At 66.7% G+C, this 26,487-nt stretch overlaps 2 protein-coding genes across 2 annotated transcripts; one reads left to right on the top strand and one right to left on the bottom strand.

Moving 5' to 3' along the window:
• Positions 1-3,917: 3,917 nt before the first annotated feature.
• On the top strand, positions 3,918-6,967 carry BRF2 (BRF2 RNA polymerase III transcription initiation factor subunit). The gene is made up of 4 exons (XM_040087815.1): positions 3,918-4,074; positions 4,627-4,686; positions 4,920-5,241; positions 5,682-6,967. Exons 1-4 carry the CDS (start codon positions 3,921-3,923, stop codon positions 6,718-6,720), a joined length of 1,575 nt encoding a protein of 524 aa, XP_039943749.1. The 5' UTR covers positions 3,918-3,920; the 3' UTR covers positions 6,721-6,967.
• A 104-nt stretch (positions 6,968-7,071) lies between these two features.
• On the bottom strand, positions 7,072-25,960 carry ADGRA2 (adhesion G protein-coupled receptor A2). Its single transcript, XM_040087814.1, is given in 20 exon segments — positions 7,072-9,968; positions 10,223-10,312; positions 10,433-10,578; positions 10,686-10,809; positions 11,151-11,278; positions 11,414-11,622; positions 11,834-12,035; positions 12,104-12,313; positions 12,424-12,585; positions 12,715-12,864; positions 12,950-13,151; positions 13,679-13,843; positions 14,114-14,327; positions 14,395-14,452; positions 14,454-14,559; positions 14,658-14,729; positions 14,882-14,953; positions 15,060-15,131; positions 17,790-17,861; positions 25,740-25,960. Coding segments are annotated over 20 exon segments (3,876 nt in total). The 3' UTR covers positions 7,072-8,767.
• Between the last annotated feature and the right edge of the window lie 527 nt (positions 25,961-26,487).

Raw genomic sequence — 26,487 nt, 5'->3', positions numbered from 1 at the left:
GCCGCTATTGGTGAGCTGGGCCGGGCAGAGCCGTGCCGCTATTGGTGAGCTGGGCAGAGCCGGGCAGAGCCGGGCAGAGCCGGGCAGAGCCGGGCAGAGCCGCTATTGGTGAGCCGGGCCGGGCAGAGCCGTGCCGCTATTGGTGAGCCGGGCCGGGCAGAGCCGAGCCGCTATTGGTGAGCCGGGCAGAGCCGGGCAGAGCCGGGCAGAGCCGGGCAGAGCCGGGCAGAGCCGCTATTGGTGAGCTGGGCAGAGCAGAGCCGAGCCGCTATTGGTGAGCTGGGCAGAGCCGGGCAGAGCCGCTATTGGTGAGCTGGGCAGAGCAGAGCCGAGCCGCTATTGGTGAGCTGGGCAGAGCCGGGCACAGCCGGGCACAGCCGAGCCGAGCCGCTATTGGTGAGCTGGGCCGGGCAGAACCGTGCCGCTATTGGTGAGCTGGGCCGGGCAGAACCGTGCCGCTATTGGTGAGCCGGGCAGAGCCGGGCAGAGCCGGGCAGAGCCGGGCAGAGCCGCTATTGGTGAGCTGGGCAGAGCCGGGCAGAGCCGCTATTGGTGAGCTGGGCAGAGCAGAGCCGAGCCGCTATTGGTGAGCTGGGCAGAGCCGGGCAGAGCCGCTATTGGTGAGCTGGGCAGAGCAGAGCCGAGCCGCTATTGGTGAGCCGGGCAGAGCCGGGCAGAGCCGGGCAGAGCCGGGCAGAGCCGGGCAGAGCCGGGCAGAGCCGTGCCGCTATTGGTGAGCTGGGCCGGGCAGAGCCGAGCCGCTATTGGTGAGCTGGGCCGGGCAGAACCGTGCCGCTATTGGTGAGCTGGGCCGGGCAGAGCCGAGCCGCTATTGGTCAGCTGGGCAGAGCAGAGCCGTGCCGCTATTGGTGAGCTGGGCCGTGCAGAGCCGAGCCGCTATTGGTGAGCTGGGCCGGGCAGAACCGTGCCGCTATTGGTGAGCTGGGCCGGGCAGAGCCGAGCCGCTATTGGTGAGCTGGGCCGGGCAGAACCGTGCCGCTATTGGTGAGCTGGGCCGGGCAGAGCCGTGCCGCTATTGGTGAGCTGGGCCGGGCAGAGCCGTGCCGCTATTGGTGAGCCGGGCAGAGCCGGGCAGAGCCGGGCAGAGCCGGGCAGAGCCGCTATTGGTGAGCCGGGCCGGGCAGAGCCGTGCCGCTATTGGTGAGCCGGGCCGGGCAGAGCCGAGCCGCTATTGGTGAGCCGGGCAGAGCCGGGCAGAGCCGGGCAGAGCCGGGCAGAGCCGCTATTGGTGAGCTGGGCAGAGCCGGGCAGAGCCGCTATTGGTGAGCTGGGCAGAGCAGAGCCGAGCCGCTATTGGTGAGCTGGGCAGAGCCGGGCAGAGCCGCTATTGGTGAGCTGGGCAGAGCAGAGCCGAGCCGCTATTGGTGAGCTGGGCAGAGCCGGGCAGAGCCGGGCAGAGCCGGGCAGAGCCGGGCAGAGCCGAGCCGCTATTGGTGAGCTGGGCCGGGCAGAGCCGAGCCGCTATTGGTGAGCTGGGCCGGGCAGAACCGTGCCGCTATTGGTGAGCTGGGCCGGGCAGAGCCGTGCCGCTATTGGTGAGCTGGGCAGAGCAGAGCCGTGCCGCTATTGGTGAGCCGGGCCGGGCAGAGCCGAGCCGCTATTGGTCAGCTGGGCAGAGCAGAGCCGTGCCGCTATTGGTGAGCCGGGCCGGGCAGAGCCGAGCCGCTATTGGTCAGCTGGACAGAGCAGAGCCGTGCCGCTATTGGTGAGCTGGGCAGAGCCGGGCAGAGCCGAGCCGCTATTGGTGAGCTGGGCCGGGCAGAACCGTGCCGCTATTGGTGAGCTGGGCCGGGCAGAGCCGAGCCGCTATTGGTGAGCTGGGCCGGGCAGAACCGTGCCGCTATTGGTGAGCTGGGCCGGGCAGAGCCGTGCCGCTATTGGTGAGCTGGGCCGGGCAGAGCCGTGCCGCTATTGGTGAGCCGGGCAGAGCCGGGCAGAGCCGGGCAGAGCCGGGCAGAGCCGCTATTGGTGAGCCGGGCCGGGCAGAGCCGTGCCGCTATTGGTGAGCCGGGCCGGGCAGAGCCGAGCCGCTATTGGTGAGCCGGGCAGAGCCGGGCAGAGCCGGGCAGAGCCGGGCAGAGCCGCTATTGGTGAGCTGGGCAGAGCCGGGCAGAGCCGCTATTGGTGAGCTGGGCAGAGCAGAGCCGAGCCGCTATTGGTGAGCTGGGCAGAGCCGGGCAGAGCCGCTATTGGTGAGCTGGGCAGAGCAGAGCCGAGCCGCTATTGGTGAGCTGGGCAGAGCCGGGCAGAGCCGGGCAGAGCCGGGCAGAGCCGGGCAGAGCCGGGCAGAGCCGAGCCGCTATTGGTGAGCTGGGCCGGGCAGAGCCGAGCCGCTATTGGTGAGCTGGGCCGGGCAGAACCGTGCCGCTATTGGTGAGCTGGGCCGGGCAGAGCCGTGCCGCTATTGGTGAGCTGGGCAGAGCAGAGCCGTGCCGCTATTGGTGAGCCGGGCCGGGCAGAGCCGAGCCGCTATTGGTCAGCTGGGCAGAGCAGAGCCGTGCCGCTATTGGTGAGCCGGGCCGGGCAGAGCCGAGCCGCTATTGGTCAGCTGGACAGAGCAGAGCCGTGCCGCTATTGGTGAGCTGGGCAGAGCCGGGCAGAGCCGAGCCGCTATCGGCGAGCTGGGCAGAGCAGAGCCGTGCCGCTATTGGTGAGCTGGGCAGAGCAGAGCCGTGCCGCTATTGGTGAGCCGGGCCGGGCAGAGCCGAGCCGCTATTGGTCAGCTGGGCAGAGCAGAGCCGTGCCGCTATTGGTGAGCTGGGCAGAGCCGGGCAGAGCCGAGCCGCTATCGGCGAGCTGGGCAGAGCAGAGCCGTGCCGCTATTGGTGAGCTGGGCCGAGCCGGGCAGAGCCGGGCAGAGCCGGGCAGAGCCGGGCAGAGCCGCTATTGGTGAGCTGGGCAGAGCAGAGCCGAGCCGCTATTGGTGAGCTGGGCAGAGCCGGGCAGAGCCGGGCACAGCCGAGCCGTGCCGCTATTGGTGAGCTGGGCCGGGCAGAGCCGAGCCGCTATTGGTGAGCTGGGCCGGGCAGAACCGTGCCGCTATTGGTGAGCTGGGCCGGGCAGAGCCGAGCCGCTATTGGTGAGCTGGGCCGGGCAGAACCGTGCCGCTATTGGTGAGCTGGGCAGAGCCGGGCAGAGCCGGGCAGAGCCGGGCAGAGCCGGGCAGAGCCGCTATTGGTGAGCCGGGCCGGGCAGAGCCGTGCCGCTATTGGTGAGCTGGGCCGGGCAGAGCCGTGCCGCTATTGGTGAGCTGGGCCGGGCAGAGCCGTGCCGCTATTGGTGAGCTGGGCCGGGCAGAGCCGTGCCGCTATTGGTGAGCTGGGCCGGGCAGAGCCGAGCCGCTATTGGTGAGCTGGGCAGAGCAGAGCCGTGCCGCTATTGGTGAGCTGGGCCGGGCAGAGCCGAGCCGCTATTGGTCAGCTGGGCAGAGCAGAGCCGTGCCGCTATTGGTGAGCTGGGCCGGGCAGAGCCGAGCCGCTATTGGTGAGCTGGGCAGAGCAGAGCCGAGCCGCTATTGGTGAGCTGGGCAGAGCAGAGCCGAGCCGCTATTGGTGAGCTGGGCTGGGCAGAGCCGTGCCGCTATTGGTGAGCTGGGCACAGCCGAGCCGTGCCGCTATTGGTGAGCTGGGCAGAGCAGAGCCGAGCCGCTATTGGTGAGCCGGGCCGGGCAGAGCCGAGCCGCTATTGGTGAGCTGGGCCGGGCAGAGCCGTGCCGCTATTGGTGAGCTGGGCTGGGCAGAGCCGAGCCGCTATTGGTGAGCTGGGCACAGCCGAGCCGTGCCGCTATTGGTGAGCCGGGCCGGGCAGAGCCGAGCCGTGCCGCTATTGGCCGCTGGCGCTGCAGCAGCCCCGGCCCTCCCCCGGCCCTCCCCCGGCGCTCCTCCGGCGCGGCGGCCGCGATGGCGGCGCGGGGCCGGTGCCCCGAGTGCGGCTCGGGGTCCCTGGTGGAGGACGCGCACTACGCGCAGCAGCAGCTGGTCTGTGCCGCCTGCGGCTGCGTCTTGTCCGAGGGGCTCCTCACCACCACCTACACCGACGAGGAGCATCTGCGGGGTGCGGCACCGGAGCCGGGAGCGTCCGCGGGAGGGGCGGTGCGGAACGGACCGTGCGAAGCTGCTCTGGGCCCCTGTGAGGCGTTCCGAGGAGCGGAGCGCTCCCCGAGCCGTGTCCCGGTGTGCCCGCGGGGCCGTGCTGGGCTCGGCCGCTCCCCCTGCCTCCATCCCCCCAGCACCAGCGGGGTTTTCCATCACGGGGAACACCCGCGGCGCTTCCCTGCCTGGGTTTAGGCTTGGGGCCGGTGATGGGCTTTAAATTTAACCTCTGGGATCTCTTATTGCTAAAAGACTATTGCAATCTCATTTAAATCTCTTCTAAGAGCTTTGAGTGCAGCGGAGCAGCCCCGAGGCCGTTTCCTGGCTCTGTCTGTCGGGAATCTCTGGCTCGGGAGATCCCACCGCTCGCTTTTACCTGTGCTGCTCTAGCTCAGTGCCCTCAGACAGTTCTGATTGTTGGAGTCCGGTTCTGTGGGCAGCTGCCGGCCCCAGACCCAAACGATTCTGTCCCGGGATTCCCTCCAGGACTGACTGATCCAACCCTGTTTTCCAGAGGTCGCCTATTCCCAGAGCACTGGCCAGAAGGAGCAGCGGAGCCGCTGCCTGCAGCGAGGTAAGAGCAGATCCTGCACATCCCGCCCGTCCCTGGCTGCCGCTCCGGTTTGTTCATCCTGTTCCTAATGGTGAAAAAGGCTCAAAACCCCTTCGGGGCCGGGGGAGGGCGCTTGGTGCTGCATCCGGCCGGTGAGGTGTTTAGTGCCCTGCCCGGTGGGGCTGGGTGAACGCAGCCTGCTGGAGTTCTGAGGAGGAGGTCTCTCATCCCGCGTCTGTCTTGTTCTGCCGCAGGGATCCGGCGGGTCCAGGACCTCTGCAAAGTCCTGCAGCTCCCGGCCGTGTTCGAGGAAACGGCCGTGTCCTACTTCCAGAGGGCTCTGCAGCTCCCTGCCTTCCACCTGGTCAGCCTGGAGAAGAAGGAGCTGCTGGGGGGCTGCTGCGTGTTCGTGACGTGCCGCCAGCACAACTGGCCCCTGACCATGGGCAGCATCTGCTCCCTGCTCTACGCCAAGCAGGATCTGTTTGCCAGCGTCTACCTGAGCCTGCAGAAGGAGCTGGGGCTCTCGGTGCCCGCGCTGAGCCTGGCAGACCTGGTGACGACGCACCTGAACAGGTGAGGGGGCCCCTTGCAGCCCTCGTCTGTCCTGGCTGGGTGCAGAGGCTGGGATGGGTCACACGTGCGTGTGCTCAGGCTGGGCTGGCCTTTGTGTCTCCCTTGTCACACCTGGGCTGCGATTCTCATCCTTCCTGCTCCCGTTTGGAGAGGGCAGAGAGGTGCTCAGGGAGGAACCAGAATCCCGGAGTCCCTCAGGTTGGAAAAGATCTCTGAGGCCATTGAGTGGTGGGCCTGACGCCCACTGTGTCACCCAGCCCGGAGCTCCGAGTGCCACCCCAGGGATGGGGGCTCCACCACCTCCCTGGCAGCCATTGCCGTGCCTGAGGAGCCTTTCCATAAAGAAATTCCTGCCCATGTCCCTGAGCAGCAGCCACGGCAGGAGAGGGGTGCGTCTGTCCCAAAAGCCTCCCCTGACCGCGGCCTCTTTGCTCCCGCAGCTTCCGCCTCTTCCAGCCCACGGCCAACGTCCCCGCGCCGTTCCTGGAGGACAGGGAGAAGCTGCTGGCCCGGACCCTGGGCATTGTGGAGCTGGCCAGCGAGGCGTGGCTGGTGACCGGCCGGCACCCCGTGCCCATCGTCACGGCCGCGGCCTTCCTGGCCTGGCAGTCGCTGCGGCCCGGCCCGCGCCTCTCGTGCCCCTTGGCGCGGTTCTGCCGCCTGGCGGGGGTGGATCTGCCCCCTCCGGCCCACCTCAGGCTGAAGGAGCTGCTGGAGATCCTGCTGGGAATGGCCTCCCAGCTCTCCTGGCTGCGCGGCTTTCGGCTGGACAAGAAGACGGTGGTGAAGCACATCGGGGACCTGCTGCAGCACCGGGTGTTCCTGCTGAGAAACGCCTTCAGCCAGGACGGGGAGGAGCAGCAGGACACGGCCCCGGGCCAGGGCTCCCCGAGCCAGGACCCTGTGGGGCCAGACTCCTTGGAGAAGGACTCCCCGGGGAAGGGCTCCCCAGAGAAGGACTCCCCAGAGAAGGACTCCCCAAGCCAGGACCCCGTGGGGCTGGACTCCTTGGATAAGGACTCCCTGGAGAAGGACTCCCCGGAGAAGGACTCCCCAAGCCAGGACCCCGTGGGGCTGGACTCCTTGGATAAGGACTCCCTGGAGAAGGACTCCCCGGAGAAGGACTCCCCAAGCCAGGACCCCATGGGTCTGGACTCCCTGGATAAGGACTCCCTGGAGAAGGACTCCCCGGAGAAGGACACCCCGGGCCAGGACTCCCCAGGCCGGCGCTCCCCCAGCTCTCCAGTGCCACAGGAGCGGGGCTGTCCCTCGGCAGGGAAGCGCCATGGCGGGCGCTCCCTGAGGCCGCTGCTCCCGCCCTGCCTCATCCACCCCAGGAAGAGGCTGCGAGCGGCGGCTCCGAGCGCTCCGGCCGCGGCCGCCACAGGCGACGAGCCCATCTCGGACAGCGAGATCGAGCAGTACCTGCGCAGCCCCGAGGAGATCCAGGCCTTCAGGAAGGCCAAGGGCTGGCTGTGAAGGTGGCCGTGGCCCAGAGGACGGTGCTGCCAGGGACGGTTTTGGGACCAAAATGTGAAGCCCAGCAGGGACAGAGTGATTGTGCTGCAGAGAGTCGCCCGGGGAATGTGGGGATGGCTCAGGCTGGGTCCTCCTTAACGTGCTGGACCCAAATGGAGCTTTTTATGGAGTGACTGCTTCAGGTCATGCTACATTTCTGTTATAAATAAATAAAAGTGCAGATGCCAGGTTTTCCAGGACAGCCTCACCGTGGACTTTTGTTCTTCAGCAGAATGATTTTGTGAGGGTCAAAAAACTGCAGTCCAGGCTGGATTTGAACATGAAGTCTGAGAGAAATAACAGTAGCTCTCGGCAGATTGGCATATCTTTAATATATTAAACAAAACATATCTGCTAGAAACATTCTATTCATATAAAAATGCAAAAAGACCCCTTTGAAGACATTTCTTTGGCATATTTCCCTCCCTCCCCCCAGATATTGCAGGAAGCTCTGTTGATATGTCATTCGCTTGTAAACACACAAAACAAAGTGTAATTACGAATACAAAGCTTTTCCTCTAATACTGTCACAATGCAGCAAGCAATAGAACCACGGGGCATCAGCCAGGCTGTAAGGGTTTAAACTGTGTTAAATACCAGGGACGATGGGATATTTAAACATTTTAGTGGGCAGAGAAGCCGAGGCAGGCAGGGAGTGGCAGGTTAAGCCCAGGGGTGCCCCAGCCCTGTGGGGTCAGTGGTTCCCAGGTGAGACCAAGCCCCACTAAGTGCTTTTTCCTCCCCTGGCTCGTGGCCCTGCCAGCCCCACGACCCCTCGGAGGTAGCTATGTTATTAAACTCATTTGCAGGCGGGGGAAACTGAGGCAGGGGAGGCTGGAAAGGGCGGGGGAGGCACCAGGCTCCCACCTTCCTCCTCTGCTTTGCTGCAGCCTCTCTGTGGCCTGGCTGTTTTACCTGTGTGCCGGGAAAAAGGGGAAACTTGGTTTTTCAATGGGAACAGTAAGTGCTAATCCAGGTTCCAGCCCTTTAGGGTCCGAGGAAGGCCCCTAATCCCTTGGCATTCCTAATTCCTTCCTTGGCATTCCTTCCTAATTCCCTTGCATTCCCAGGAATGGTCCCTGCTCCCCAGAATGGTCTCTGCCTTCTTAAGAGCAAACCTAGGTATTTTCTGAGCTTGAACGCCTGGATTAAGGACGCAGAGCTGCTCTGGGCCTCTCCCACCTCTTGGTTCTTTGGTTCTTTGGTGCTTTGGCACAGAGGGTCAGTCCTGGCTCCGGCAGCAGCGTGGGTCTGCCAACCCACCCCACTGCGTGGCTTGAGCCTCTGAGGGCCTGGGAGCATTTTCTGGCTGTGATTTTAGTGCCCGGAGCCTTTTCTGGCCGTTATTTTAGTGTCTGGCATTAAAGCAGTGCAGACAATCACCTCACCCTGGAGCTGAGGCTCCTCTTACCTTGTGCTTGGTTTGCAATATGGCTTTGGCACCGCCCGGCCCCCGGCGCTGTAGGTGCGGTAGGAACGTTCCAGAGGGAGCAGCTGCTCTCCAGAAGCACTTTGCTCAGGCTGGGGCGGCGCTGCCTGGACGTCAAGGGCACTTGGAGCGGTCCCTCAGCGGGAATATTGCAGTCGTGGCACGAGCGGGCCCTGGCCCAGCGCCCGCTCCCAGGGCACGGGAGCATCACCTACGGCTCTGTCTATACATATATACATTCAATAATATAGCTTTGAAAAATAGACATTTCCTCTGTATAATATAAAATAGCATTTAGGATCAATCTCAAGTGACATGCAGGAGTGATTAAAGCACGGCCGCAATTCCGGCCGCCGGCGGGCCAGGGTTGCCCGGAGCCGCCGGCACCGCGGCGAGAAGCTCGGCGCCTCCTCGGGGAGATGGGTGTGCCCGGGGCCGTGCTGTGCCCGGGGGAGCCGGAGCCCCCGGCGGCGCCGCCCATCCCTGCCTAGTGCAGTGGGGATTCCCGCAGCCGTGCCCCAGCGGCTCCGGCCGCGGCTCCCGCAGGAAAGCGCTGCGGCCGTCGGTGCTCGCCCAGCCTCACACGGTGGTTTCGCTCTTCCAGAGGCCGGTCTTCATGCCGGCCGTGCCGTCGGCGCTGGCCAGGTCGATGTCGTACTTGCTGCCCTTGAGGCCGCCGTTGTGGCTGCCCACGTTGAGGGGGTAGGAGCGGCGCTTCGCCTCCCTCTCGGCGCTGCCGCCCGGCCGCAGGTTGTCCCGGCTGCCGCTCCTCCGCCGAGCCTCGGCGAAGTCGGGCGCCCTCCGCCCTCCGTCGCTGCCCTCCGAGGGGCTGGGGGCCGCGTCCCCGTCCTGCGGCCCCCGCGGCCCTGCGCGGCCGCCGCTGGCCGGGCTGGTCCTGCCGCTGGGGAAGCTCTCGGAGTGGCTGTTCTGGAGGCTTCCGCTCTCGCTGGACGCGTGCTCCGAGGGGCCCCGCAGCATTTTCAAGCGGTGGTGCTTCCCGTCGCGGCACGGCTTAGTTCTGCCGCGGTGGCTCCTGCGGCCGTGGAGGTTGCTGGCGTGCCTGACCGGCTTCCCGTCCGCGGGGTCCGGCTCCGGGCAGGGCGCCGGGCGTGCGTCCCCCTGGCTCTGGGCTACCTGCAGGTTGGTGAGCTTGCAGCGGCCCCCGGCAGAGCCGGCGCTGCTGGGCGAGGAGGAGGAGGAGGCGCCGGAGCGAGCGGCCTCCGGGTCGCAGCCGATGAAGACCTGCGAGCCGTCCTCCGGCCCCAGCCCGGGGTGCACGTAGGCCTGCATGGGCAGCGCGTTCCGGTACGACGGGCAGCAGGAGAACCAGGAGCTGAGCACGTCCCGGCGCCGGAGGCAGTGATGGACGAAGATGAAGAGCCCCAGCGCCACGGCGGTGACGCCGTAGAGGCAGCTGAAGACGATGTTCAGGTACCAGCGCTGGGACACGGCCATGGCACCGAACGTCCACAGGGCCACGTACAGGGCGTGGGTGGCCACCAGCGCCCAGAACTGCGCCCGCAGGGAGTGGACACCGTCCCCATCGGGGCAGGGCGGCCCCGAGTTGAGCGTCACCGAGATGGACCCAGAGTCTGTCAGGAGGTCGCTGGTCCCCCCCAGCCGTGGCGGCGGCTCCAGCGGCTCCGGGATCTCTTTCTGGTGCGAGGGGCGGCACTGGAGGCTGAGCCCGGCGCAGAGGAAATAAATCCAGGTGACGAGCAGGATGAAAGCCACGGGGACGTAGAAAGCGCCCAGGCTGGGCCGCCACACCAGCCAGCAGCTGTGCGGGAGGAGAGGGGCTCTGAGGGGTTGTGGTGTGGAGCTGCCCTGATGGCACGGGCTCTGTGGAGCTCTGCCGGTGGCCTGGACGATTTTTTCCCAGTAAAACTGGGAGTTATCCCAGGATAACTCTCAGGAAAAATCTCAGTGATCTTTTCCCAAACTCCTCCAGGCTCCCAGTGCCACCAGCTTCCGTGCCCCAGCAAGGGAGGCCACCCATGCGTGAGGGAGGAAGGGCAGAGCAGGAACACTTACTAGGGGTTGCTGTCGTGGTAGTTGTGGATGTTGACAGCTGCTGTGATCCCACAGATGATGAGGGGGATCCCGCTGGCGATCAGGTAGAACCTGCAGGGAGGGGAAGCGTCACTGCACACCTGGAGCCACGGGAGAGCGCGGGATGGGCTCGTCCAGAAGAGCGAGTCCCACCCCAGCCCCTGGAGGGGGCCTGGGCAGGGGGCTCCGTACCGCAGCATGGGTCTGGGGGCTGCCTGGGACGTGTCCCTGTCCGGCTGCTGTGGCGCCTTCCAGGTCACCTCCTTGTAGAGCACCCGGGCTTTCACCGCCATCCAGAGCAGCGTGGAGAGGGACGAGTAGTGCAAGATGATGCCGACCTGCGGGAGGAGGCGGCGGCTGGGGAGGGGGTGCTGCAGACACGGCCGTGCCCCCCCGGTGCCCGTCCCGCCCGAGCCCGCGGTGCTGGGCGCTGCCCGGTACCCACGGCCTGGCACACGGCCCGGTAGCCGGTGAGGGTGATGCCTCCCGCGAAGACGGCGGCCGTCATGGCGATGTGGAAGCAGAGGTTAAGCAGCATGTGCCAGCCCTTCCGCGGGATGAGGATGGTGCTGCGAGAGCAAGAGGCACAGTGGGGACCTGTGAGCCCCTGCCGCGGCTCCCTTTGGCACAAATCCCGCACCTGGGGGGAGGCAGCAGCAGCCTGACCCCGGGCACGGGGCGTGGCTGGAGGAGAAGCTGTGCAGGTACGTGCCTGCACACGGGCAGAGGACCAGGACCCGGGGCAGCACATTCCTGGAGGGTCATCTCCACGTCCTACAGGCCCGCGCCACTGGACGGCCGTCCCCGTACACCTTCTCCTGGCTGTTGGCACCTGGGGAGCTCCTCCCGCTGCCCACAGCCCCCAGCACAGCCCCCAGACCCGCAGCACAGGCACCGGACGCGTCCTCACCCGTGGTGGACGATGTAGGTGATGATGGTGGTGAAGAGGCAGAGCAGCAGCACGGCCGTGCAGGTGTACATGGCCGGGTGCAGCACCTCCACGGCGCCCGGCGCCTCGCTGGGGAACCCACTGAGCTCCTGCACAGCACAGCACAGCACAGCACCGCCCGTCAGAGCCCGCAGCACCAGCCCTGTGCCCCTGAGCCGCCCCACCACCCTCCTGCAGCCCCTACTCTCACAATGCTCCCACCTTGCCGCTCGCCCCACACCCACCATGAGCACGGCCACGTTGCTGAGGTGCCGGCAGTGCAGGGAGGTGACGTTGGGCTCGCGGGAGGCCAGCTGGCACCCCTCGGCGCTCCAGCCCCCCATGCCCCCCAGCACCTCGAAGTTCCAGTACGCAGCCACGGGGTCCGTGCCCTCCCCGGGGTGTCGCAGGGACACGGCCACCGGCTCTGACAGGTTCCCCACTCCGCAGCCGTCTGCAACGGAGAAACCTGGTCAGCAGGACGAGTGGCACCCCTCCACCTGCACCCCCCGAGGGGCCGGGCACAGGGGACCCTGCACATCCCATGGGCACACTGCCACCTCCCTATGGGGACCCCAGGGACGGCTCTGCCCTGCGGGAGCACCGGCACGATGCCCCGGGGAGCCCCCCAGGGCACCCCAAACGCCCCACCGTGCTGCCCTTACAGGTCCCGGCGTAGATGACTGGGGTGGCCACGCTGCGGCGTTTGCCGTCGTCGGCCAGGCGGGAGGAGTTGCCGGTGCTGCAGAAGAGTTTCCCGTTGCGGAAGACCAGCAGCTGGAGCTTGCAGTCGGCCCCCGGCGTGGCCGGGGCGGGGCTGGCGAACAGGCTGGGGGGCAGCTGGATGGAGGCCAGGGCGATGCTGTTCTGTGGGTGCACGGTCACCGGTGAGCAGGGGCCGAGCCGCAGCCCCCCGAGCCCCGGCGCTCCCGTACCTTGATGTGGAAGCTGGTCAGGGAGATGTTGGGCCGCCCCGTGGTGCAGCGCAGCCGGAGCTGCTGGTCGGGCGTGGGCTCGGCCCCCCGCTCGGCCGGGGGGGAGCGTCCCTGGGGGGCCCCATCCCCGCGCTGGAACGCCACGCAGCTCAGCCCCACGTAGCTCTCGGGCTTCACCACGTACGCCTCGAAGGCGATGTTGCGGGAGTTCTGCCAGCATCATGGAGGGATCATCAGCTCCAGCACGGGCAGAGACCCCACAGCAGCAGCCCACCCGCCCCTCCTCCCCGTAGCCAGCCCCAGCCCGTGCTCCCCCTCACCACTGCCATGTGCTGGGAGTTGCTGCTCAGCGTGTGGGCTGCGATCCTCTCCAGGGAGCGCACGATGCTGCTGCAGGCCTTCTCCTCCTTCTGGGACATCCACAGGATGTGGTCGTCCACCAGCATGATGTTGCTGGCCATCTCCACGATCACGTCTGTCAGCTGGGGACAGCAAGCAGCTCTGCAAGGAGCTACCGCTGTCCCCCGTGGAAACGCTCCAATTCACGCTTTTCCGCCCCAAATCACCAGGCTGCGCTGGGGCAGGCAGGGGACACCTGCAGCACTCGTTACCTGCTTGATCTGGTCCACGTAGCCAATAAACTTCTCTATCATCTGGGCCACATAGAGGACATCAACCATGTCCGAGAAGTTGGCTGCCTCGGCCGTGTAGACGCGGAGCTGGTGAGCCAGGGTCAGGGCGTTGGAGGCGTTGATGGGCATCTGCGGGGCGGCACGGCCACGGCGGGGCCACGGTCACCGGCTGTGCCCCCTGCGGCCCAGCCGAGCCCCCGGGCCCCCCGCTCACCAGCACGAAGGTGTAGAGCACGCGGGTGATGTCGTTGGTGTAGAGGCAGTGGGAGTAGTCGCCGTCCTCCCAGCGCCCGGCGCGGTCGCAGCGCCGCCACGCCTGCTTCTCGCCCGCCGAGCCCGCGCCCGCCGGCCCCGCGGCGAACGGGTGCTGCAGGCAGGGCTGGTAGGCCGTGATCCCTGCCAGGGTGCGGGGCCACCTGCGGGCACCCACGCGTGGTGACCCCGGGGCGCCCCACACCAGCAGCGCTGCCCCGAGCCTGCTCCCGCTCCCCCTGTGCGGCCCCCGTGCAGCTCCAGCCCTGCAGCCCCCTCTGCAAGCCGCTGCCGCCGCTGGGCTCCGGGAAAGCCGGCGAATCTCCCCCAAAGGCGCCCACCCTGCCCCGCATCCCGCTCGGCTCCGGCAGCGCAGGGGGAAGCAGCGGGCAGCGGCGGGGGGGGGGCACCGCTAATTTAAGCCACATTGACTGCGCCATTAATTTATATTCCGTAAGGGCCCCGCCGGGGTTACGGCGAGCGCCCGGAGCCTTTCGTCTCGTGCCAGAGAAATTCCAACACCTCTGCTGCTGGAGCCGGGCTGCGCCACCCTCCCCGCGGCCGGTAATCGCTGCCAGACGCGCGGTCACCTGCGGCGAGGAGAGGCCCCCGCACGCACGGCTCGCTCTCCGTGCGGCACCGGCCACGCGTGTCCCCCCCGCCGCGGCACCTGCGCCGCCGCCGGCCCCACCTGAAGTCCCCGCGGTTGTTGGTGACGCGCTCGGCAGGGCAGTAGGATGCAGAGGTCTCCAGCACCACGATCTCCACCTTCTTGCTGACGTTTCCCTGGGAGGTGGAGACGGCGCATTCCCACTCGCCGTTGGCGGAGACGTGGATGTTGGAGAGGATGAGCTCGCTGCGGGCACAGGACGGGGGCTGGCACGGCGGGGCTGCCCCACAGCGGTCCCCCAAGCTTGGGGACGTGGGGACTCATGCCACGAAGCACCAAACGTGCCCACGCTCGGCAGCCCACCCACAGCACTTGGGACCCACAAACATGTGACTCCTGTGGCCACAAGTGGTCATCCCCATCCCCATATCATCCCCGTGTCTGTCCCCATCTCAGTCCCAACTCCCTCTCAATCCCGATCCCATCCCCATTCCCATCCCGGTCCCCATCCCTGACCTGGTGATGAAGGTGCAGTCATGGATGAGACTCTCCTCCACGATGACGCCCGTCTGCTCATCCTCCTGCACGGGCTGGCGGTTGTGGAACCAGCGGATCTGGGTGCTGTTGTCCAGGTACGTGGCCGTGCACTGGAAGGGCAGCCGGTCGCCCTGGAAAACCACCTGGCGCAGCGACGGGATCAGGTGGTGCGTGTGCAGCTCCGGGGCTCCCGCTGCGGGGGACACAGGTGAGCCCGCGCCGCCGCCGCCGCCGCCGCCCCCGCCCCGGCCCCGGCTCACCGCAGCGGAGCTGCCCGTCCCGCGCCCCTCGCAGGGCCGCGCCGCGCAGCTGCCGGGGGGAACGCGCACGCCGTCCGCTCCGAGATCTGCGCCCCGCGCTCGCGGGCCCAGCGCAGCACCCAGCGCAGGTTGCAGTCGCACGTCAGGTACTCGGTGGCAAAGTCCCTGCAAGGGATGGTGTCACGGGGCGCCCGCGGGGACGCGGCGCCCAGCAGCCCTGAGACCCTCGGGCAGGGCGCTGAAATCCCAGGGCACCAACTCACACGACTTTCAGGGAGGGGAGCTCGTCAAAAACGCCGGGCGGGAGGCTGGAGAAGATGTTCCCGGACACGTTCCTGGGGGACGGGAGAGAAGGATGGCGTGGAGTGGGCTGGGGAGCTGCTGGGGCAGGGGACACCTTGCAGGCCCCTTGCCGTGTCCGTACACCTCTCAGGGGACAGGGGACAGGGGACAGGACTGGCCGGGACGTCCCCAGAGAACCACTTACAGTCGGAGCAGGTTGGGGAGCCCCTGGAAGACGCTGGCGCTCAGGCAGCCGATGCGGTTGTTGGAGAGGTCCCTGCAAGGTGAGTGGAGGGGCCGTCAGGGCTGAGGACGCCCCGCTGTCCCCACTGTTGTCCCCAGGGCCAGCCCCGGGCGGTCCAAGGGCCTGCACCGGCACTCACAGGCGTTTCAGCTCGGGGAGGCCGAGGAAGGCGCCCGGCTGGACCGTGCTGATCAGGTTGTTCTTCAGGTCCCTGCGGGGAGACAGACACAGACCTTGGGGTGTGCTGTGGGGAGCCCCATCTCCAGGGGCACAGCACAGGGGACATGAGCACCCCCGTTCCACCCCCAGCCCCTTCCCTGGCCCCCCCCAGGCGCTGCCAACCCCCTGCCAGAGCCTCATTAGCAGTTCTCCATCCCATTTCTCTCGTTATCTCTGCGAGGGGTGCAGGGAAGGGACGAGGCTCCCCGCTGTCCCCGGGGGATGGCAGCCCCCGGGCACACTCCGCGTCCCTGCCCGCTGGCACTGGCTGCTGGCACCGGTCCCGCGTCGCTCGGGAACATCCCCGCTATCTCCCGTGTGCGGGATAAGAACACGGCCCCGGACGGGCTCTGCGGCCCTCGGGAAGCTCGTTTGAGCAATTATCTTGATTGCAGGTGCACATCCAACCAGGGGCTCGCCTGGCACACCCCACGCGGAGCATCAGCCGCTCTGCCCAGCCCCTGGGACCCGAGGCAACTTCTGCTGAGCACCGGAGCCGTCCGGGAGAGGAAATGGGATCCATATGGGTCCGTGTCTATTTATAGCAGTCTCTGGAGCTCGTGGCTGGGTCTCCCGCGGCCCTGGGGACACCCCGTGAGCCACAACCCAGCGGCCGGGGTGGGGAGCGGTGCGGCCCCTCCCAGCAGAGCCGGGCTGCGAGGGGGGAGTCCCGCCGAGGGACCGGGGGGGTCCTGGGGGAGAGGAAAGGCAGCCGGCCTCATCCCGGCCCTTCTGGGCTGATGCAACAGCCGTGCCCGCGCCTGCCCTTCCCGGCGGTGCACAAAGGCTCGAAGCGGCAGCTGGCGCGGCCGGCGGCGCGGGCACGAGTGCGGGCAGGTGCGCTCAGGTGAGCGCCGGTGCTGAAGGAACAGCTCCGCTCACCTGCCCGCCACCAGCGCCCCCAGGAGCCCCAGCTCCCGCAGCCAGCTCGAACACCCGGCCCGCAAAGCCCCGGGACAGCACCGCTGCCAGCCCCGCGTCCCGCCGGGTGTCCCGGGGACTGCCACCCCCGCACAGCCCGGCACACCCTGCCGCACAAAACACATCCAGTGCAAAACCTGCGGCCCCGGCTCAGGTCTGGGGGCGCTGGGTGCTGCGGGGACCGTGCTGGGCCCCAGGGGTTTGCAGCCAGCCCGGTGCTTGGCCAGCGGCAGCCTTCCTCATTCAGGCACTTCCTCCCGCGGGCCAGGCCCGGGGCTGCCGCTGCTCATTTCCGATGAGGATGCTCTTTTTCTCTGCCCTGCGCATTTGCCTTTGCATTTCCTGCGGTCCCGAGCCCCCTCCTGCCGCAGCCCCGGCGCGGTGACGCTGCAGGAATGAGAGCCAGCAGTGGCTCGGGGCCTGGGGGCACCCCAGCATCACACGAACACGGGGACCCCAATCACCACGAGTGCACAGAGACCCGCATCGCAAACCCGGACCCCCAGAGCCATCCCGGTTCACTGCCCACACCCCCTGTGCGCCCACGGCAGCCCAGCACAGACAGACGGGTGGACGGACAGAGTCCATCCTTGTCCCCGCTGTCACCCACCGAGCCCCCTCGCATCCCCCCAGGGCCGCTCCCAAGCAGGGAACTCCGCTAATGAGCGCTCGCATACCGTCCCCGCTCAGACTCATTAATCTCATTACGCCGCTACAAATCACTGGAGATGCCAAGCCGGAGGGGAGGGGGTCCGTGGGGGCACCCCGACATCCAGGGAATGGGTTGTCCCCGCTGTGCTGGGACCCCACAGCCCCCACGCTGGGCAGCCGGGGCGGGCGGGGGCCTGGCCAGCCCCAGGAGGGGAAGCGAGGGGCCCCGCAGCCCCCACGGTGTCCCCGCCACGCCGGCACGGGCCCTCCGTGGGGCACGTCTGCCCCACCGCCCCAGAGCGACCCGGCAAAAACAATTCTGGCTCCTGTCGAGGGCAATCAGGCGCAGCTGCCCACCCGCCCCGGGCCCCCTCTGACCCCGTGGTGAGCAGGAGGTGACCCGGGGCAGCTGCTTTCCCAGGGCATGGAGACCTTTCGGGGCACCCCAGGCACGCGGGGGCTGCAGAGCCGTGGTCCTCCCCGGGTGGCCCCCCCTGCTCCACGGCTCCTTCCCCGTGTCCCACCATCCCTCCCATCCACGATGCTGCAGTGCCAGGAGCAGGAGCTGACCCCGCACCTTGACCCGTGCTGGGGGTGTGGGAGGGTGTCCCCGAGGTGACTGCTTTCCACCGACCCCAAAAGCAGCCCCGTGGGGGTTTCCACGGGAGCCCACAGAGCGCGGGAATGCGTGAGACCTTCACGGGCCCCCGGCGGGGAACAAAACCCCCTCAGTGCCGGTGCCCGTGCCCGCATACCTACAGATCAAACCCGTACGGGGGCCATAAATCTCCCCTTCTCGCAGCTCCCTCCATAGAGATGCCTTTCACGGGGAGATAAGAAAGTTGACTTTGTTTGGGGGGACAATGTCGCTTTTCATCCCGGCCCTCATGGAGCGCGGCCCCGCTGCAGCTCCCGGGGTCCCTGGGGTGCCCGTGGGTGCCAGTGGCAAGTTCTGCGCTGCAGCACCGGTCCTGCTGCAGCACACCAGGAGCGGCGTGCGAGTGGCAGCGCTACCACCCACCGTGGAAGCCCAACCCGCATTCCACCGCCCCCACCCTCCCGCCCGACCCCCACTCACAGCTTCTCCAGAGCCCGCAGCCCCGAGAAGGAGCCGTTCTCCAGCACCGTGATCTTGTTGTTGCTCAGCAGCCTGCGGGAAGAGCAGAGGGAGAGGGGCGGCCCCGTTACCTCACCTGCCACTGACCCCCAGCCGTGGCCCCCTGAGCCGGGAGCTGGCGGGGAGTGAAGACAGACAGACCCCCGGAGGAAGCCCCGGCCCGGCTGTGCCACTGCCGTGGTGGCCATGGGGAACCCCAGGGACGGCCTTGCATGGCCAGGTGGGAACAGGGAATGCAGGGGCTGTGTTGGGTGCAGAGGCCGTGTCGGATGCAGAGGTTGTGTTGGATGTAGAGGTTGTGTCAGATGTAGAGGTTGTGTTGGATGCAGAGGCTGTGTCGGATGCAGAGGCTGTGTTGGATGTAGAGGTTGTGTTGGATGTAGAGGTTGTGTTGGATGTAGAGGCTGTGTCGGATGTAGAGGCTGTGTCGGATGTAGAGGCTGTGTCGGATGTAGAGGCTGTGTCGGATGTAGAGGCTGTGTCGGATGTAGAGGCTGTGTCGGATGTAGAGGCTGTGTTGGATGTAGAGGTTGTGTCGGATGTAGAGGTTGTGTTGGATGCAGAGGCTGTGTCGGATGTAGAGGCTGTGTTGGATGTAGAGGTTGTGTCGGATGTAGAGGTTGTGTTGGATGCAGAGGCTGTGTCGGATGTAGAGGCTGTGTTGGATGTAGAGGTTGTGTTCGATGTAGAGGTTGTGTCGGATGTAGAGGTTGTGTTGGATGCAGAGGCTGTGTCGGATGTAGAGGCTGTGTTGGATGTAGAGGTTGTGTTGGATGTAGAGGTTGTGTCGGATGTAGAGGTTGTGTTGGATGCAGAGGCTGTGTCGGATGTAGAGGCTGTGTCGGATGTAGAGGTTGTGTTGGATGTAGAGGTTGTGTCGGATGTAGAGGTTGTGTTGGATGCAGAGGCTGTGTCAGATGTAGAGGCTGTGTTGGATGTAGAGGTTGTGTTGGATGTAGAGGCCGTGCTGGGATGCTCTGCATGCTCTACAAGCCATGGACCACACACACTGACTGTCATGGAATCCCCGTGCTGGCTCCTGGGGCATCACCTCGGGGCAGGAGGTGACCCCACCCCAGCACCCCAAGGACCTGCACCTGGCAGGGCCCCCCCAGCTCCCCACGGTCCCATTGTGGCTTTCCCAGGAGCCTCCCAGCAGTGAGATTTCATCCCCAACAAACAGCTCTGCTGACCAAAGGGCCCCTCGCGGGGTGACGGGGGTGGACGGAGGGCAGCAGCACCCGGCGATTCAGCCAGGAGCTCATTAAAGCTCCTCAGCGCAATTAGCAGAGCCGGACCCGGCTCTCGGGGCCAGCGCTGCCCCCAGAGCTCCCGCGCCGGCAAAGCGAGCGAGGCACGGAGCGGGGCCGGCGGCAGCCGGGCCGGGAGGGCAGCCTGGAGCCCCGGCCGCGGGGAGCGGGATGAAAGCGCTCATTGAGGGCCGGGCCGGGGCTGTTTACCCGCGGCTCAATGGGCGCTGTGTGCTGCGGCCCGGCCCCTCCGGACGCGCTGCCCGCCGCGCTCGGCTCGGGGCAGGAGCGGCCCCGGGCCCCGCAGCCCCCCGGGCTGGGACGGAAGGGCCGGGCTCTGGCAGCGCAGCCCCCGCATCCTGTGCTAATGAGGAGCCGCCACCGGGCACCGGCGCGGCCGCGGGGCCCCGGACCCGGCCGGCGGGGAGCGGAAACGTCCGGCGGCCCCGACAGCTGCAAATTGCTTCCACACGCCGTGCCGGACCCTCTCCTCCCCGCCCGGACCGCTCTTTGCCGGGGCTCGGCTCGCCCCAGCAGCCAGCACCGGCACCGGCTCGGGCCAGGACCCTGCCCGGAGCAGGGGAGAGCTTCCAGGGCCGTTCCCATCGCTCCCGGCACGGCCCGGGGCACCCTGGGCTGTCCTTCCTCAAGGAGAAGAGATCCTTGACCAAAAGGAGCGGCTGGCACAGAAAGGTTGTGCTGGCAGGGACAGTTTGCCCGAAACATTTTTCCCAGTAAAACTTTTCCTGGGAAGGGATCCGGGCTCTTCTCTGTCCCACTGGAGCCATCTGGGTCACACTCCCCAGTTACAACCCACATCCTCCAACACGGGTTTGTTTTGTTCTCTCCAGTTTCATGGATGTTATGTTCAAATTGTTTTCTGTTTGGGTTTTTTGGTTTGTATTTTTTTTTTCCTTTTTTTTTTTTCCCCCAGGAAGTTCTCATCAGGCTCCACGGCCCCTTTCCATTCCCACGTGTCCAGAGGCAGCAGAGCCGTGTGTGGGTCCTTGGCCCTGTCCCCTCATGGGACATTAACTGAGAACCCCCAGTGCAATGGGATCGGTGTGTCCATGACGGATCCCAGTGCAATGGGATCGGTGTCCCCACGAGGGGATCCCAGTGCAATGGGATCGGTGTGTCCATGACGGATCCCAGTGCAATGGGATCGGTGTGTCCACGAGGGGATCCCAGTGCAATGGGATCGGTGTGCCCACGAGGGGATCCCAGTGCAATGGGATCAGTGTGCCCATGAGGGGATCCCAGAGCAATGAGATCGGTGTGTCCATGACGGATCCCAGTGCAATGGGATCGGTGTGCCCACGAGGGGATCCCAGTGCAATGGGATCGGTGTGTCCATGACGGATCCCAGAGCAATGGGATCGGTGTGTCCATGAGGGGATCCCAATGCAATGGGATCAGTGTGCCCACGAGGGGATCCCAGTGCAATGGGATCGGTGTGCCCACGAGGGGATCCCAGAGCAATGGGATCGGTGTGTCCATGACGGATCCCAGTGCAATGGGATCGGTGTGTCCATGACGGATCCCAGTGCAATGGGATCGGTGTGTCCATGATGGATCCCAGTGCAATGGGATCGGTGTGTCCATGACGGATCCCGCTGCAATGGGATCGGTGTGTCCATGAGGGGATCCCAGTGCAATGGGATCGGTGTGTCCATGACGGATCCCAGTGCAATGGGATCGGTGTGCCCACGAGGGGATCCCAATGCAATGGGATCAGTGTGCCCACGAGGCCACTCCGACCCCACGGGGGTCAGGGGCCAGCCCCCCCGAGACGCGCGGGGGGCCGGGCTGTCGGCACGTGGGGATGGGCCCGGAGCCCCCACTGCATTCCCAGCTCTGGGAACTGCCCCGGGCGTGGGGATCGGCTGTGGGGAGGGGTCGAGCGGCTCTGAGCCGTCCCCCCGGTCACCGAGCGGCTGTCGCTGGGCCGGGACACGCAGGCGGGGGTTGCAGCGGTTTCCCACGCGCTCTCGGAGCTCTGGGCGCGCAGAGGGGACCCGGAGCCCTCCCATCCCACCCACCTGCAGCCTCGGCAGCCGCGGAAGCAGAGCCGTGGCCTTTGGAGCTCATTCCCAGCTCGGTCCGGGTCCCCTCAGCTCATCCCCGGAGCGATGAGCCTGGAGGGAGGGCTGGGGATCCCCTCAGTGCCCGAGAGTTTCCGTGCGCTCCGGAATCCCCCTGGAACCGCTCCTTCGTCCTGCCCGGTGCCCCGAGACCCTCCGGCCGCGCGGAGCGTGGGAGGGCGGGGGCTGCTGCCGGGGACACGGGGACAATAATCGGCTAATTGAGCGGTGGCTGGAAAAGCCCCTCTGGACAATGCGGGGATTAAGGACTGGAGCAGGGAGTCAAACGGAAACGATGGGGGATGCGTGCCGGGGATGGGGGGAGCCCCAAGGAGCACCCTCCCATCCCGGGGGAGCCAGGCCTGGAAGGGGCGCAGCATCCGTGCTCCAACCCCCCGCGCCGGGGCTGGGGGGGCCTGGAGCCCGCGAGGCTGCCGGCAGAGAGATACAGATCCCTTCTTCTTCTCCTCCTCTTTTTTCATCTCAAAAAAAAAGGAGCCAAAAGTGGAAAAAAAACAAGATTGTTTTTTCAAGCGTGCTGGAATCCACTTGGATAAATAACAGCTCCAGAAACTGGGCTGCTGAAACAATAAACTTCCTCTGGACCCAACCAAAAAAGGACGCGGGGAGACGGTGGCTCCCCGGCCCGGGCGGGGGTTCCTGGGGGGCCGCGGTGGGGGCCGGGGCCCGGCCCGGCTCTGCTCTCCAAGTGCCTTAATTCAAAGCAGATGCCGGCAGCAGATACGGCACGGGCTGCGCCCCGAGCACGGCTCGCTGCTCCGCGCAGGGACTTCGGGGAGAGAAGAGAGGAGAAGAGAGGAGAAAAGAGGAGAAAAGAGGGGCCCCGGGGCTGGTGAGAGGTGCTGGAGGCTCTGGGGGCGGCTGTAACACCAGGGGGGGCACGGAGCAACCTAGAGGGACCCCAGAGAATCCCGGGGGGCTCTGCAGCATCCCAGAGGGGCCCACAACATCCCAGGGGCGAGCCCACATTCCAGCGGGGACCCCACAGCTCCCAGAGGGGACCCCACAGCTTCCAAGCCAGTGGGGCTGGAGAACCCCAGACCCGGGCGATCCCCCCCTCCCTGCTTTGTTTGGGTGCTCGGGGGCTCTTCCCCTCCCTGTGCCGTGCCCGGGCGTTTCCTCCAGCCTCACGTCACGCCGGGCTATTTCGGATGGTGAAAATTATTGTTCCAACCCTTGGCTTTTGTTAGCGCAGGAAAAATGAGCCCCGGAGAGAGGGCGAAGCCTCCAGAGCCGGCCTGGGCCGGGATGCTCCGACGCACCGGGCAGCACCATGACCTGCAGCCCCTGGAAAACCCAAACCCGATGGAGCTGCAGCCCAATAAACGACAAATAAAAAGCCGAAGAAGGCTTGAGAAAGAAACCATCTGCAGGGCCCAGGATAGAGCGGCCTTGGAGCGGGGAGTTCAAGTAGAACTGGAAATTGGTCATAAGTCAAAGCCCTCTATTCCCTGCAGACAATCTGTAATTTCAGTGCAATCAAGCTGTGCACATAAATGAGGCCTGTGCTGGGATTCCACATCTGGAAGAGGTTTGGGCTCCCGCCCGTGTGACAGCGGGGCTGGCCGAGCCTCTGCAGCTCTCGTTAGGGATGTGGCGCTTTTTCCATCGGGCGATTAGCACAGGGGTCAGCCGGGGGGGGATTAAAGCCTCGTTAATCCCTGTCTGCGGCACCCCGGCACCTCAGAGCCACGCTGCGGGGACGGCCCCGAGAGGTGCCAAATCCCCTGGTCCCGACTGGAGCTGGGCCACGCTGTGCCTGGTCCAGCCCTGCCAAAACAGCCAGGAGACCTCTCCAGGGCCACCGGTGAGAGCAGGGTGACAGCCCAACGCGCCGAGGATGGCACCCTCCTTCCTCCCTGTGGGGAGCTGGGCACGGGAATAACCTGGGCAGGAACTGGGGTGGGTGCTGGAGAGCACAGAGCAGGAAACCCCTGCTGGGGCTGTAGGGGATGTGTGAGCATCACCCCCTCCCCAGAGCCACAGCCCCCCGAGATCCCTGCCAGGGCACGAGGGGAGGGAGACACAGCTCTGCTCAGCAGACACTCCCCATGGGACACCAGCGTCCCCTGGGACACCGGGACCGGCCGCAGGGCAGGTCCCTGGGGCCACAGGCACCCCTCAGCCCCTGTCCTTTGTCCCTCAGCCCTGCCTGCCCGCCCGGGGGTGATGCCAGCGCCTTTCTCAGGCGCGGGGGGTAAATGCGCAGCAGCTGCCCCCGAGGAGCGCAGGATTCCTCAGCACAGGCCCAGTGATTAAAGATAAATAAAGCGAGAGTGTGGGAAAAAGCCAAATGAGAGGCGGGATGAGGGACACACAGGGTGACAGAACTCCTCCGGCCACTGGAGCTCCTCTGGCCACCCGCCTGTCCCCGGCCTGCCCGGGCAGCTGGACCTGCGGCCGGGCCAGGGTCCCTCCCGCGCTGGCGGCTGCTGGGAAGAGCCTCCCGTGCTCAGCACTCAGGCTCTCCTGAATCCAGGCTGCACCGGATGAGCGCTGGAACACAGCTCTGCTTTGAAACGTCACTGCCCCAGACACATTTCCTGCAGCAGGGGCAGCAGCAGTGCTGAGCACCCTGGGGGACAGAGGGGACCTGGAACCTTGGGGCACAGAGGGGACCCGAGCACCCTGGGGCCTGCCTAGGAGCCCTGCTCAGACCCAGCTCGTCAGAATTCAAGGTTCGGCTGTCCCCAGCAGGATGTCCCCAAGGCACGTGCAGCCCTTGCCACATGCCTGGGCCCCTCCACTCCCTGCCCGCACCCCAGTGGCTTCAGGAGACGCTCCCAAAGTCGGAGCCTCTGGTTTTGATTGTTCCATCTGGAAAGGGTTTGGAATAAATCATGTTTACTGCACGAGAGCAGAGCCAGGGTCACTGCATATTTGTAGGTTTCTGCCTACGCCTGTAGGTTTCATGTCACGTTTTAGTGGGATCGTGTAATGCCCTAATGCTTCTGCACGGTCATCCCGGCCCCTCCAAGGGAGCCCCCAGCACAACCCCCCCGCCCTGCTGGGAACAGCTGGGGAGGCACCGGAGCAGGCCTGGGCTGTGGGACGGGATCCTTTTCCCAAACACAAACCGACAAAGGGCTCAGCGTCCCGTGGGTGTTTGCGAGGGGCTGACACGCGAGGAAGGGACATAAGAGGAAGGACATGAAAACCAAAGCTCACAAGTGTGATGGGGAGCCCAGCTGTCACCTGCCTGAGACCCACAGTGTCCCCACGGGGGGAGGCCCGGGACACCCCTCAGTTCTGGGGACAATTCACACTTTGAATGTGGCCGCTGCACTGGGACCCTGCTCCTGGCACCGTCCTGCAGCAGCGGCGCGTCCGTGGCCACAGCGTCCCCACACGGGGACAGCGGTGCCACAGGGGTCACCTTCGCTGCCACCATCACCCCAGAGCGAGGGGGGCACGTGGGAAACCAGAGCAAAGGCAACACGAGCCGGGATCGGGAATGCGAGAGCAGGCAGGACGGGGCAGCCCCCAGACCCAACCCAACCCAACCCAACCAAACCCCGAGCCGGGATCGGGAATGTGAGAGCAGGCAGGACAGGGCAGCCCCCAGACCCAACCCAACCCAACCCAACCCAACCCCGAGCCGGGATCGGGAATGCGAGAGCAGACAGGACAGGGCAGCCCCCAGACCCGACCTGACCCAACCCAGCCCAACCAAACCCAACCCAACCCTGAGCAGGGCAAGGTGGGAGCCGTGACCACGGGCAGGCGGCACGGCCACCCCGGCGGGACAACAGTGGGGAGAGCGACGCTCCCCCAGCTGCAGGGCTGCCAGCCCAGCCTCCAATCCAGATTTTAATTCAAACATCTCCTCTGGAGTTATAAATAAACCCTGCAGCGAGCAGCACACGGCTGCCAGCTCCAGCCGAATCCCAACCCCCGGCACGGGGCTGTGAGGAAGAGGAGCCTTTACGAATGGAGCAGCAGCTTCGGAACCTCTGCACAAACGCCAGACCCATGAACCGCTCCTGATCGCTCCTCAGTAAATATTTCCAGGGGCAGCAGTCTCTTTCAAACAAAAACATTTTTCCCGGCACGCAGAAACGCTGCGGAGGGAAGCAGGAGAGAGAGCCCGTTTCCTGCATTTCCAGCTCACGTCCACACCAGCCCCGCTCCGCCTCCGCGCCGTGGGGACAGCGGGGTCCCGTGGGCAGCCCAGAGCCGCGACAGCCCCTTAAGGCGACTGAAACCCCGCTTTGGCTGGCGCAGAGTCGCTTATTGAGGGGAAACAGTAACTTCATCGCGCTCCGGACCCCTCGGGGCTTCATCCCAGCCCCGGTGTCCCCGGTCCCCGAGTGGCCACCAGCCTCTGCCCGGCACAGGGCGATCTGCCCGGGGCTTCCCCGGGCGCAGCTCCGGCACGGAGAGGGCTCAGCGCGACCCACGCGTGGGCTCTGGTCCCGCTCAGGGTGCCCGGGGCAGCGCGGCCGGGGCAGGACGGAGATGCCCGGGGCAGGGGGGATGCCAGGCACGGGGGATGCCCGGAGTTGATGCCCGGGGCCCGATGCGATGCCCGGGACGCTGCCGGTCGCGGTACTCACAGCGTGACGGTGCCCTCGGGCAGCAGGCGCGGCTCGGGCGGTGCGGGGAGCCCCCCGCCGCTGCAGACCACCCTCCGCCGGGGCGCGCCGGGGCCGCCGCCCGCCTTGGCCCGCTCGGCCGCGCACTTGCAGCCCAGGCTGAGCGCGGGGCAGCTCCGCGCACCGGCCCCGGGGCCGCTCAGCGCCGCCGCCAGCAGCACCAGCGCCGCCGCCCGCCGCATGGCCCCGGCCCCGGGCCGCGGCTCCGGCTGCCGGCTCCGGCTCCGCGCCCGCCGCCGCCCCGCTCCCCGGGGCGGCTCCGGCGGCGCCGCCTCCCCCGCTCGCCGCGCTCCGCCGCCGGCCCTGGCGCCTCCCCCGGCCCGCCCCGGCCCGCCCCGGCCCCGCCGAGGGCAGCGGCTCGGCCCCCCCGACGGCACCGGCGCGGAGGAGCGGGGCTGACCCGCGGGACCGAGAGCGACCGAACCCACGGAGCGGAGCAGGGGCTCTGCGCTGCCCCCGGGGGGCTCGGGCTGCTCCCGGGCCGGGGCCGGGCTGGAGCCCTGCGTGGAGCAGAGCCCACGCGGTCCGTGTGACATCCCGGCTGTGACAAGCGCAGGGGGCCGTGACACGCGCGGCCCCGGCAGATCCTGTGCGCACGGGAGTTCCGTGCTCCCCTGCGCGACCCCGGCCCCCCGCGCCGTGCAGAAACTCCCTGCGCAAACTCTCGGTTCACTCCTGGTCACGCTGCTCCGTCCCCTGCCAGGCTCCG

The sequence above is a fragment of the Hirundo rustica genome, chromosome 28 (assembly GCF_015227805.2).
Source record: "Hirundo rustica isolate bHirRus1 chromosome 28, bHirRus1.pri.v3, whole genome shotgun sequence".
Classification (NCBI taxonomy): Eukaryota; Metazoa; Chordata; class Aves; order Passeriformes; family Hirundinidae; genus Hirundo; species Hirundo rustica.
Note: the sequence above shows the minus strand (reverse complement) of the source record. Positions and strands in the feature narration are given on the sequence as shown.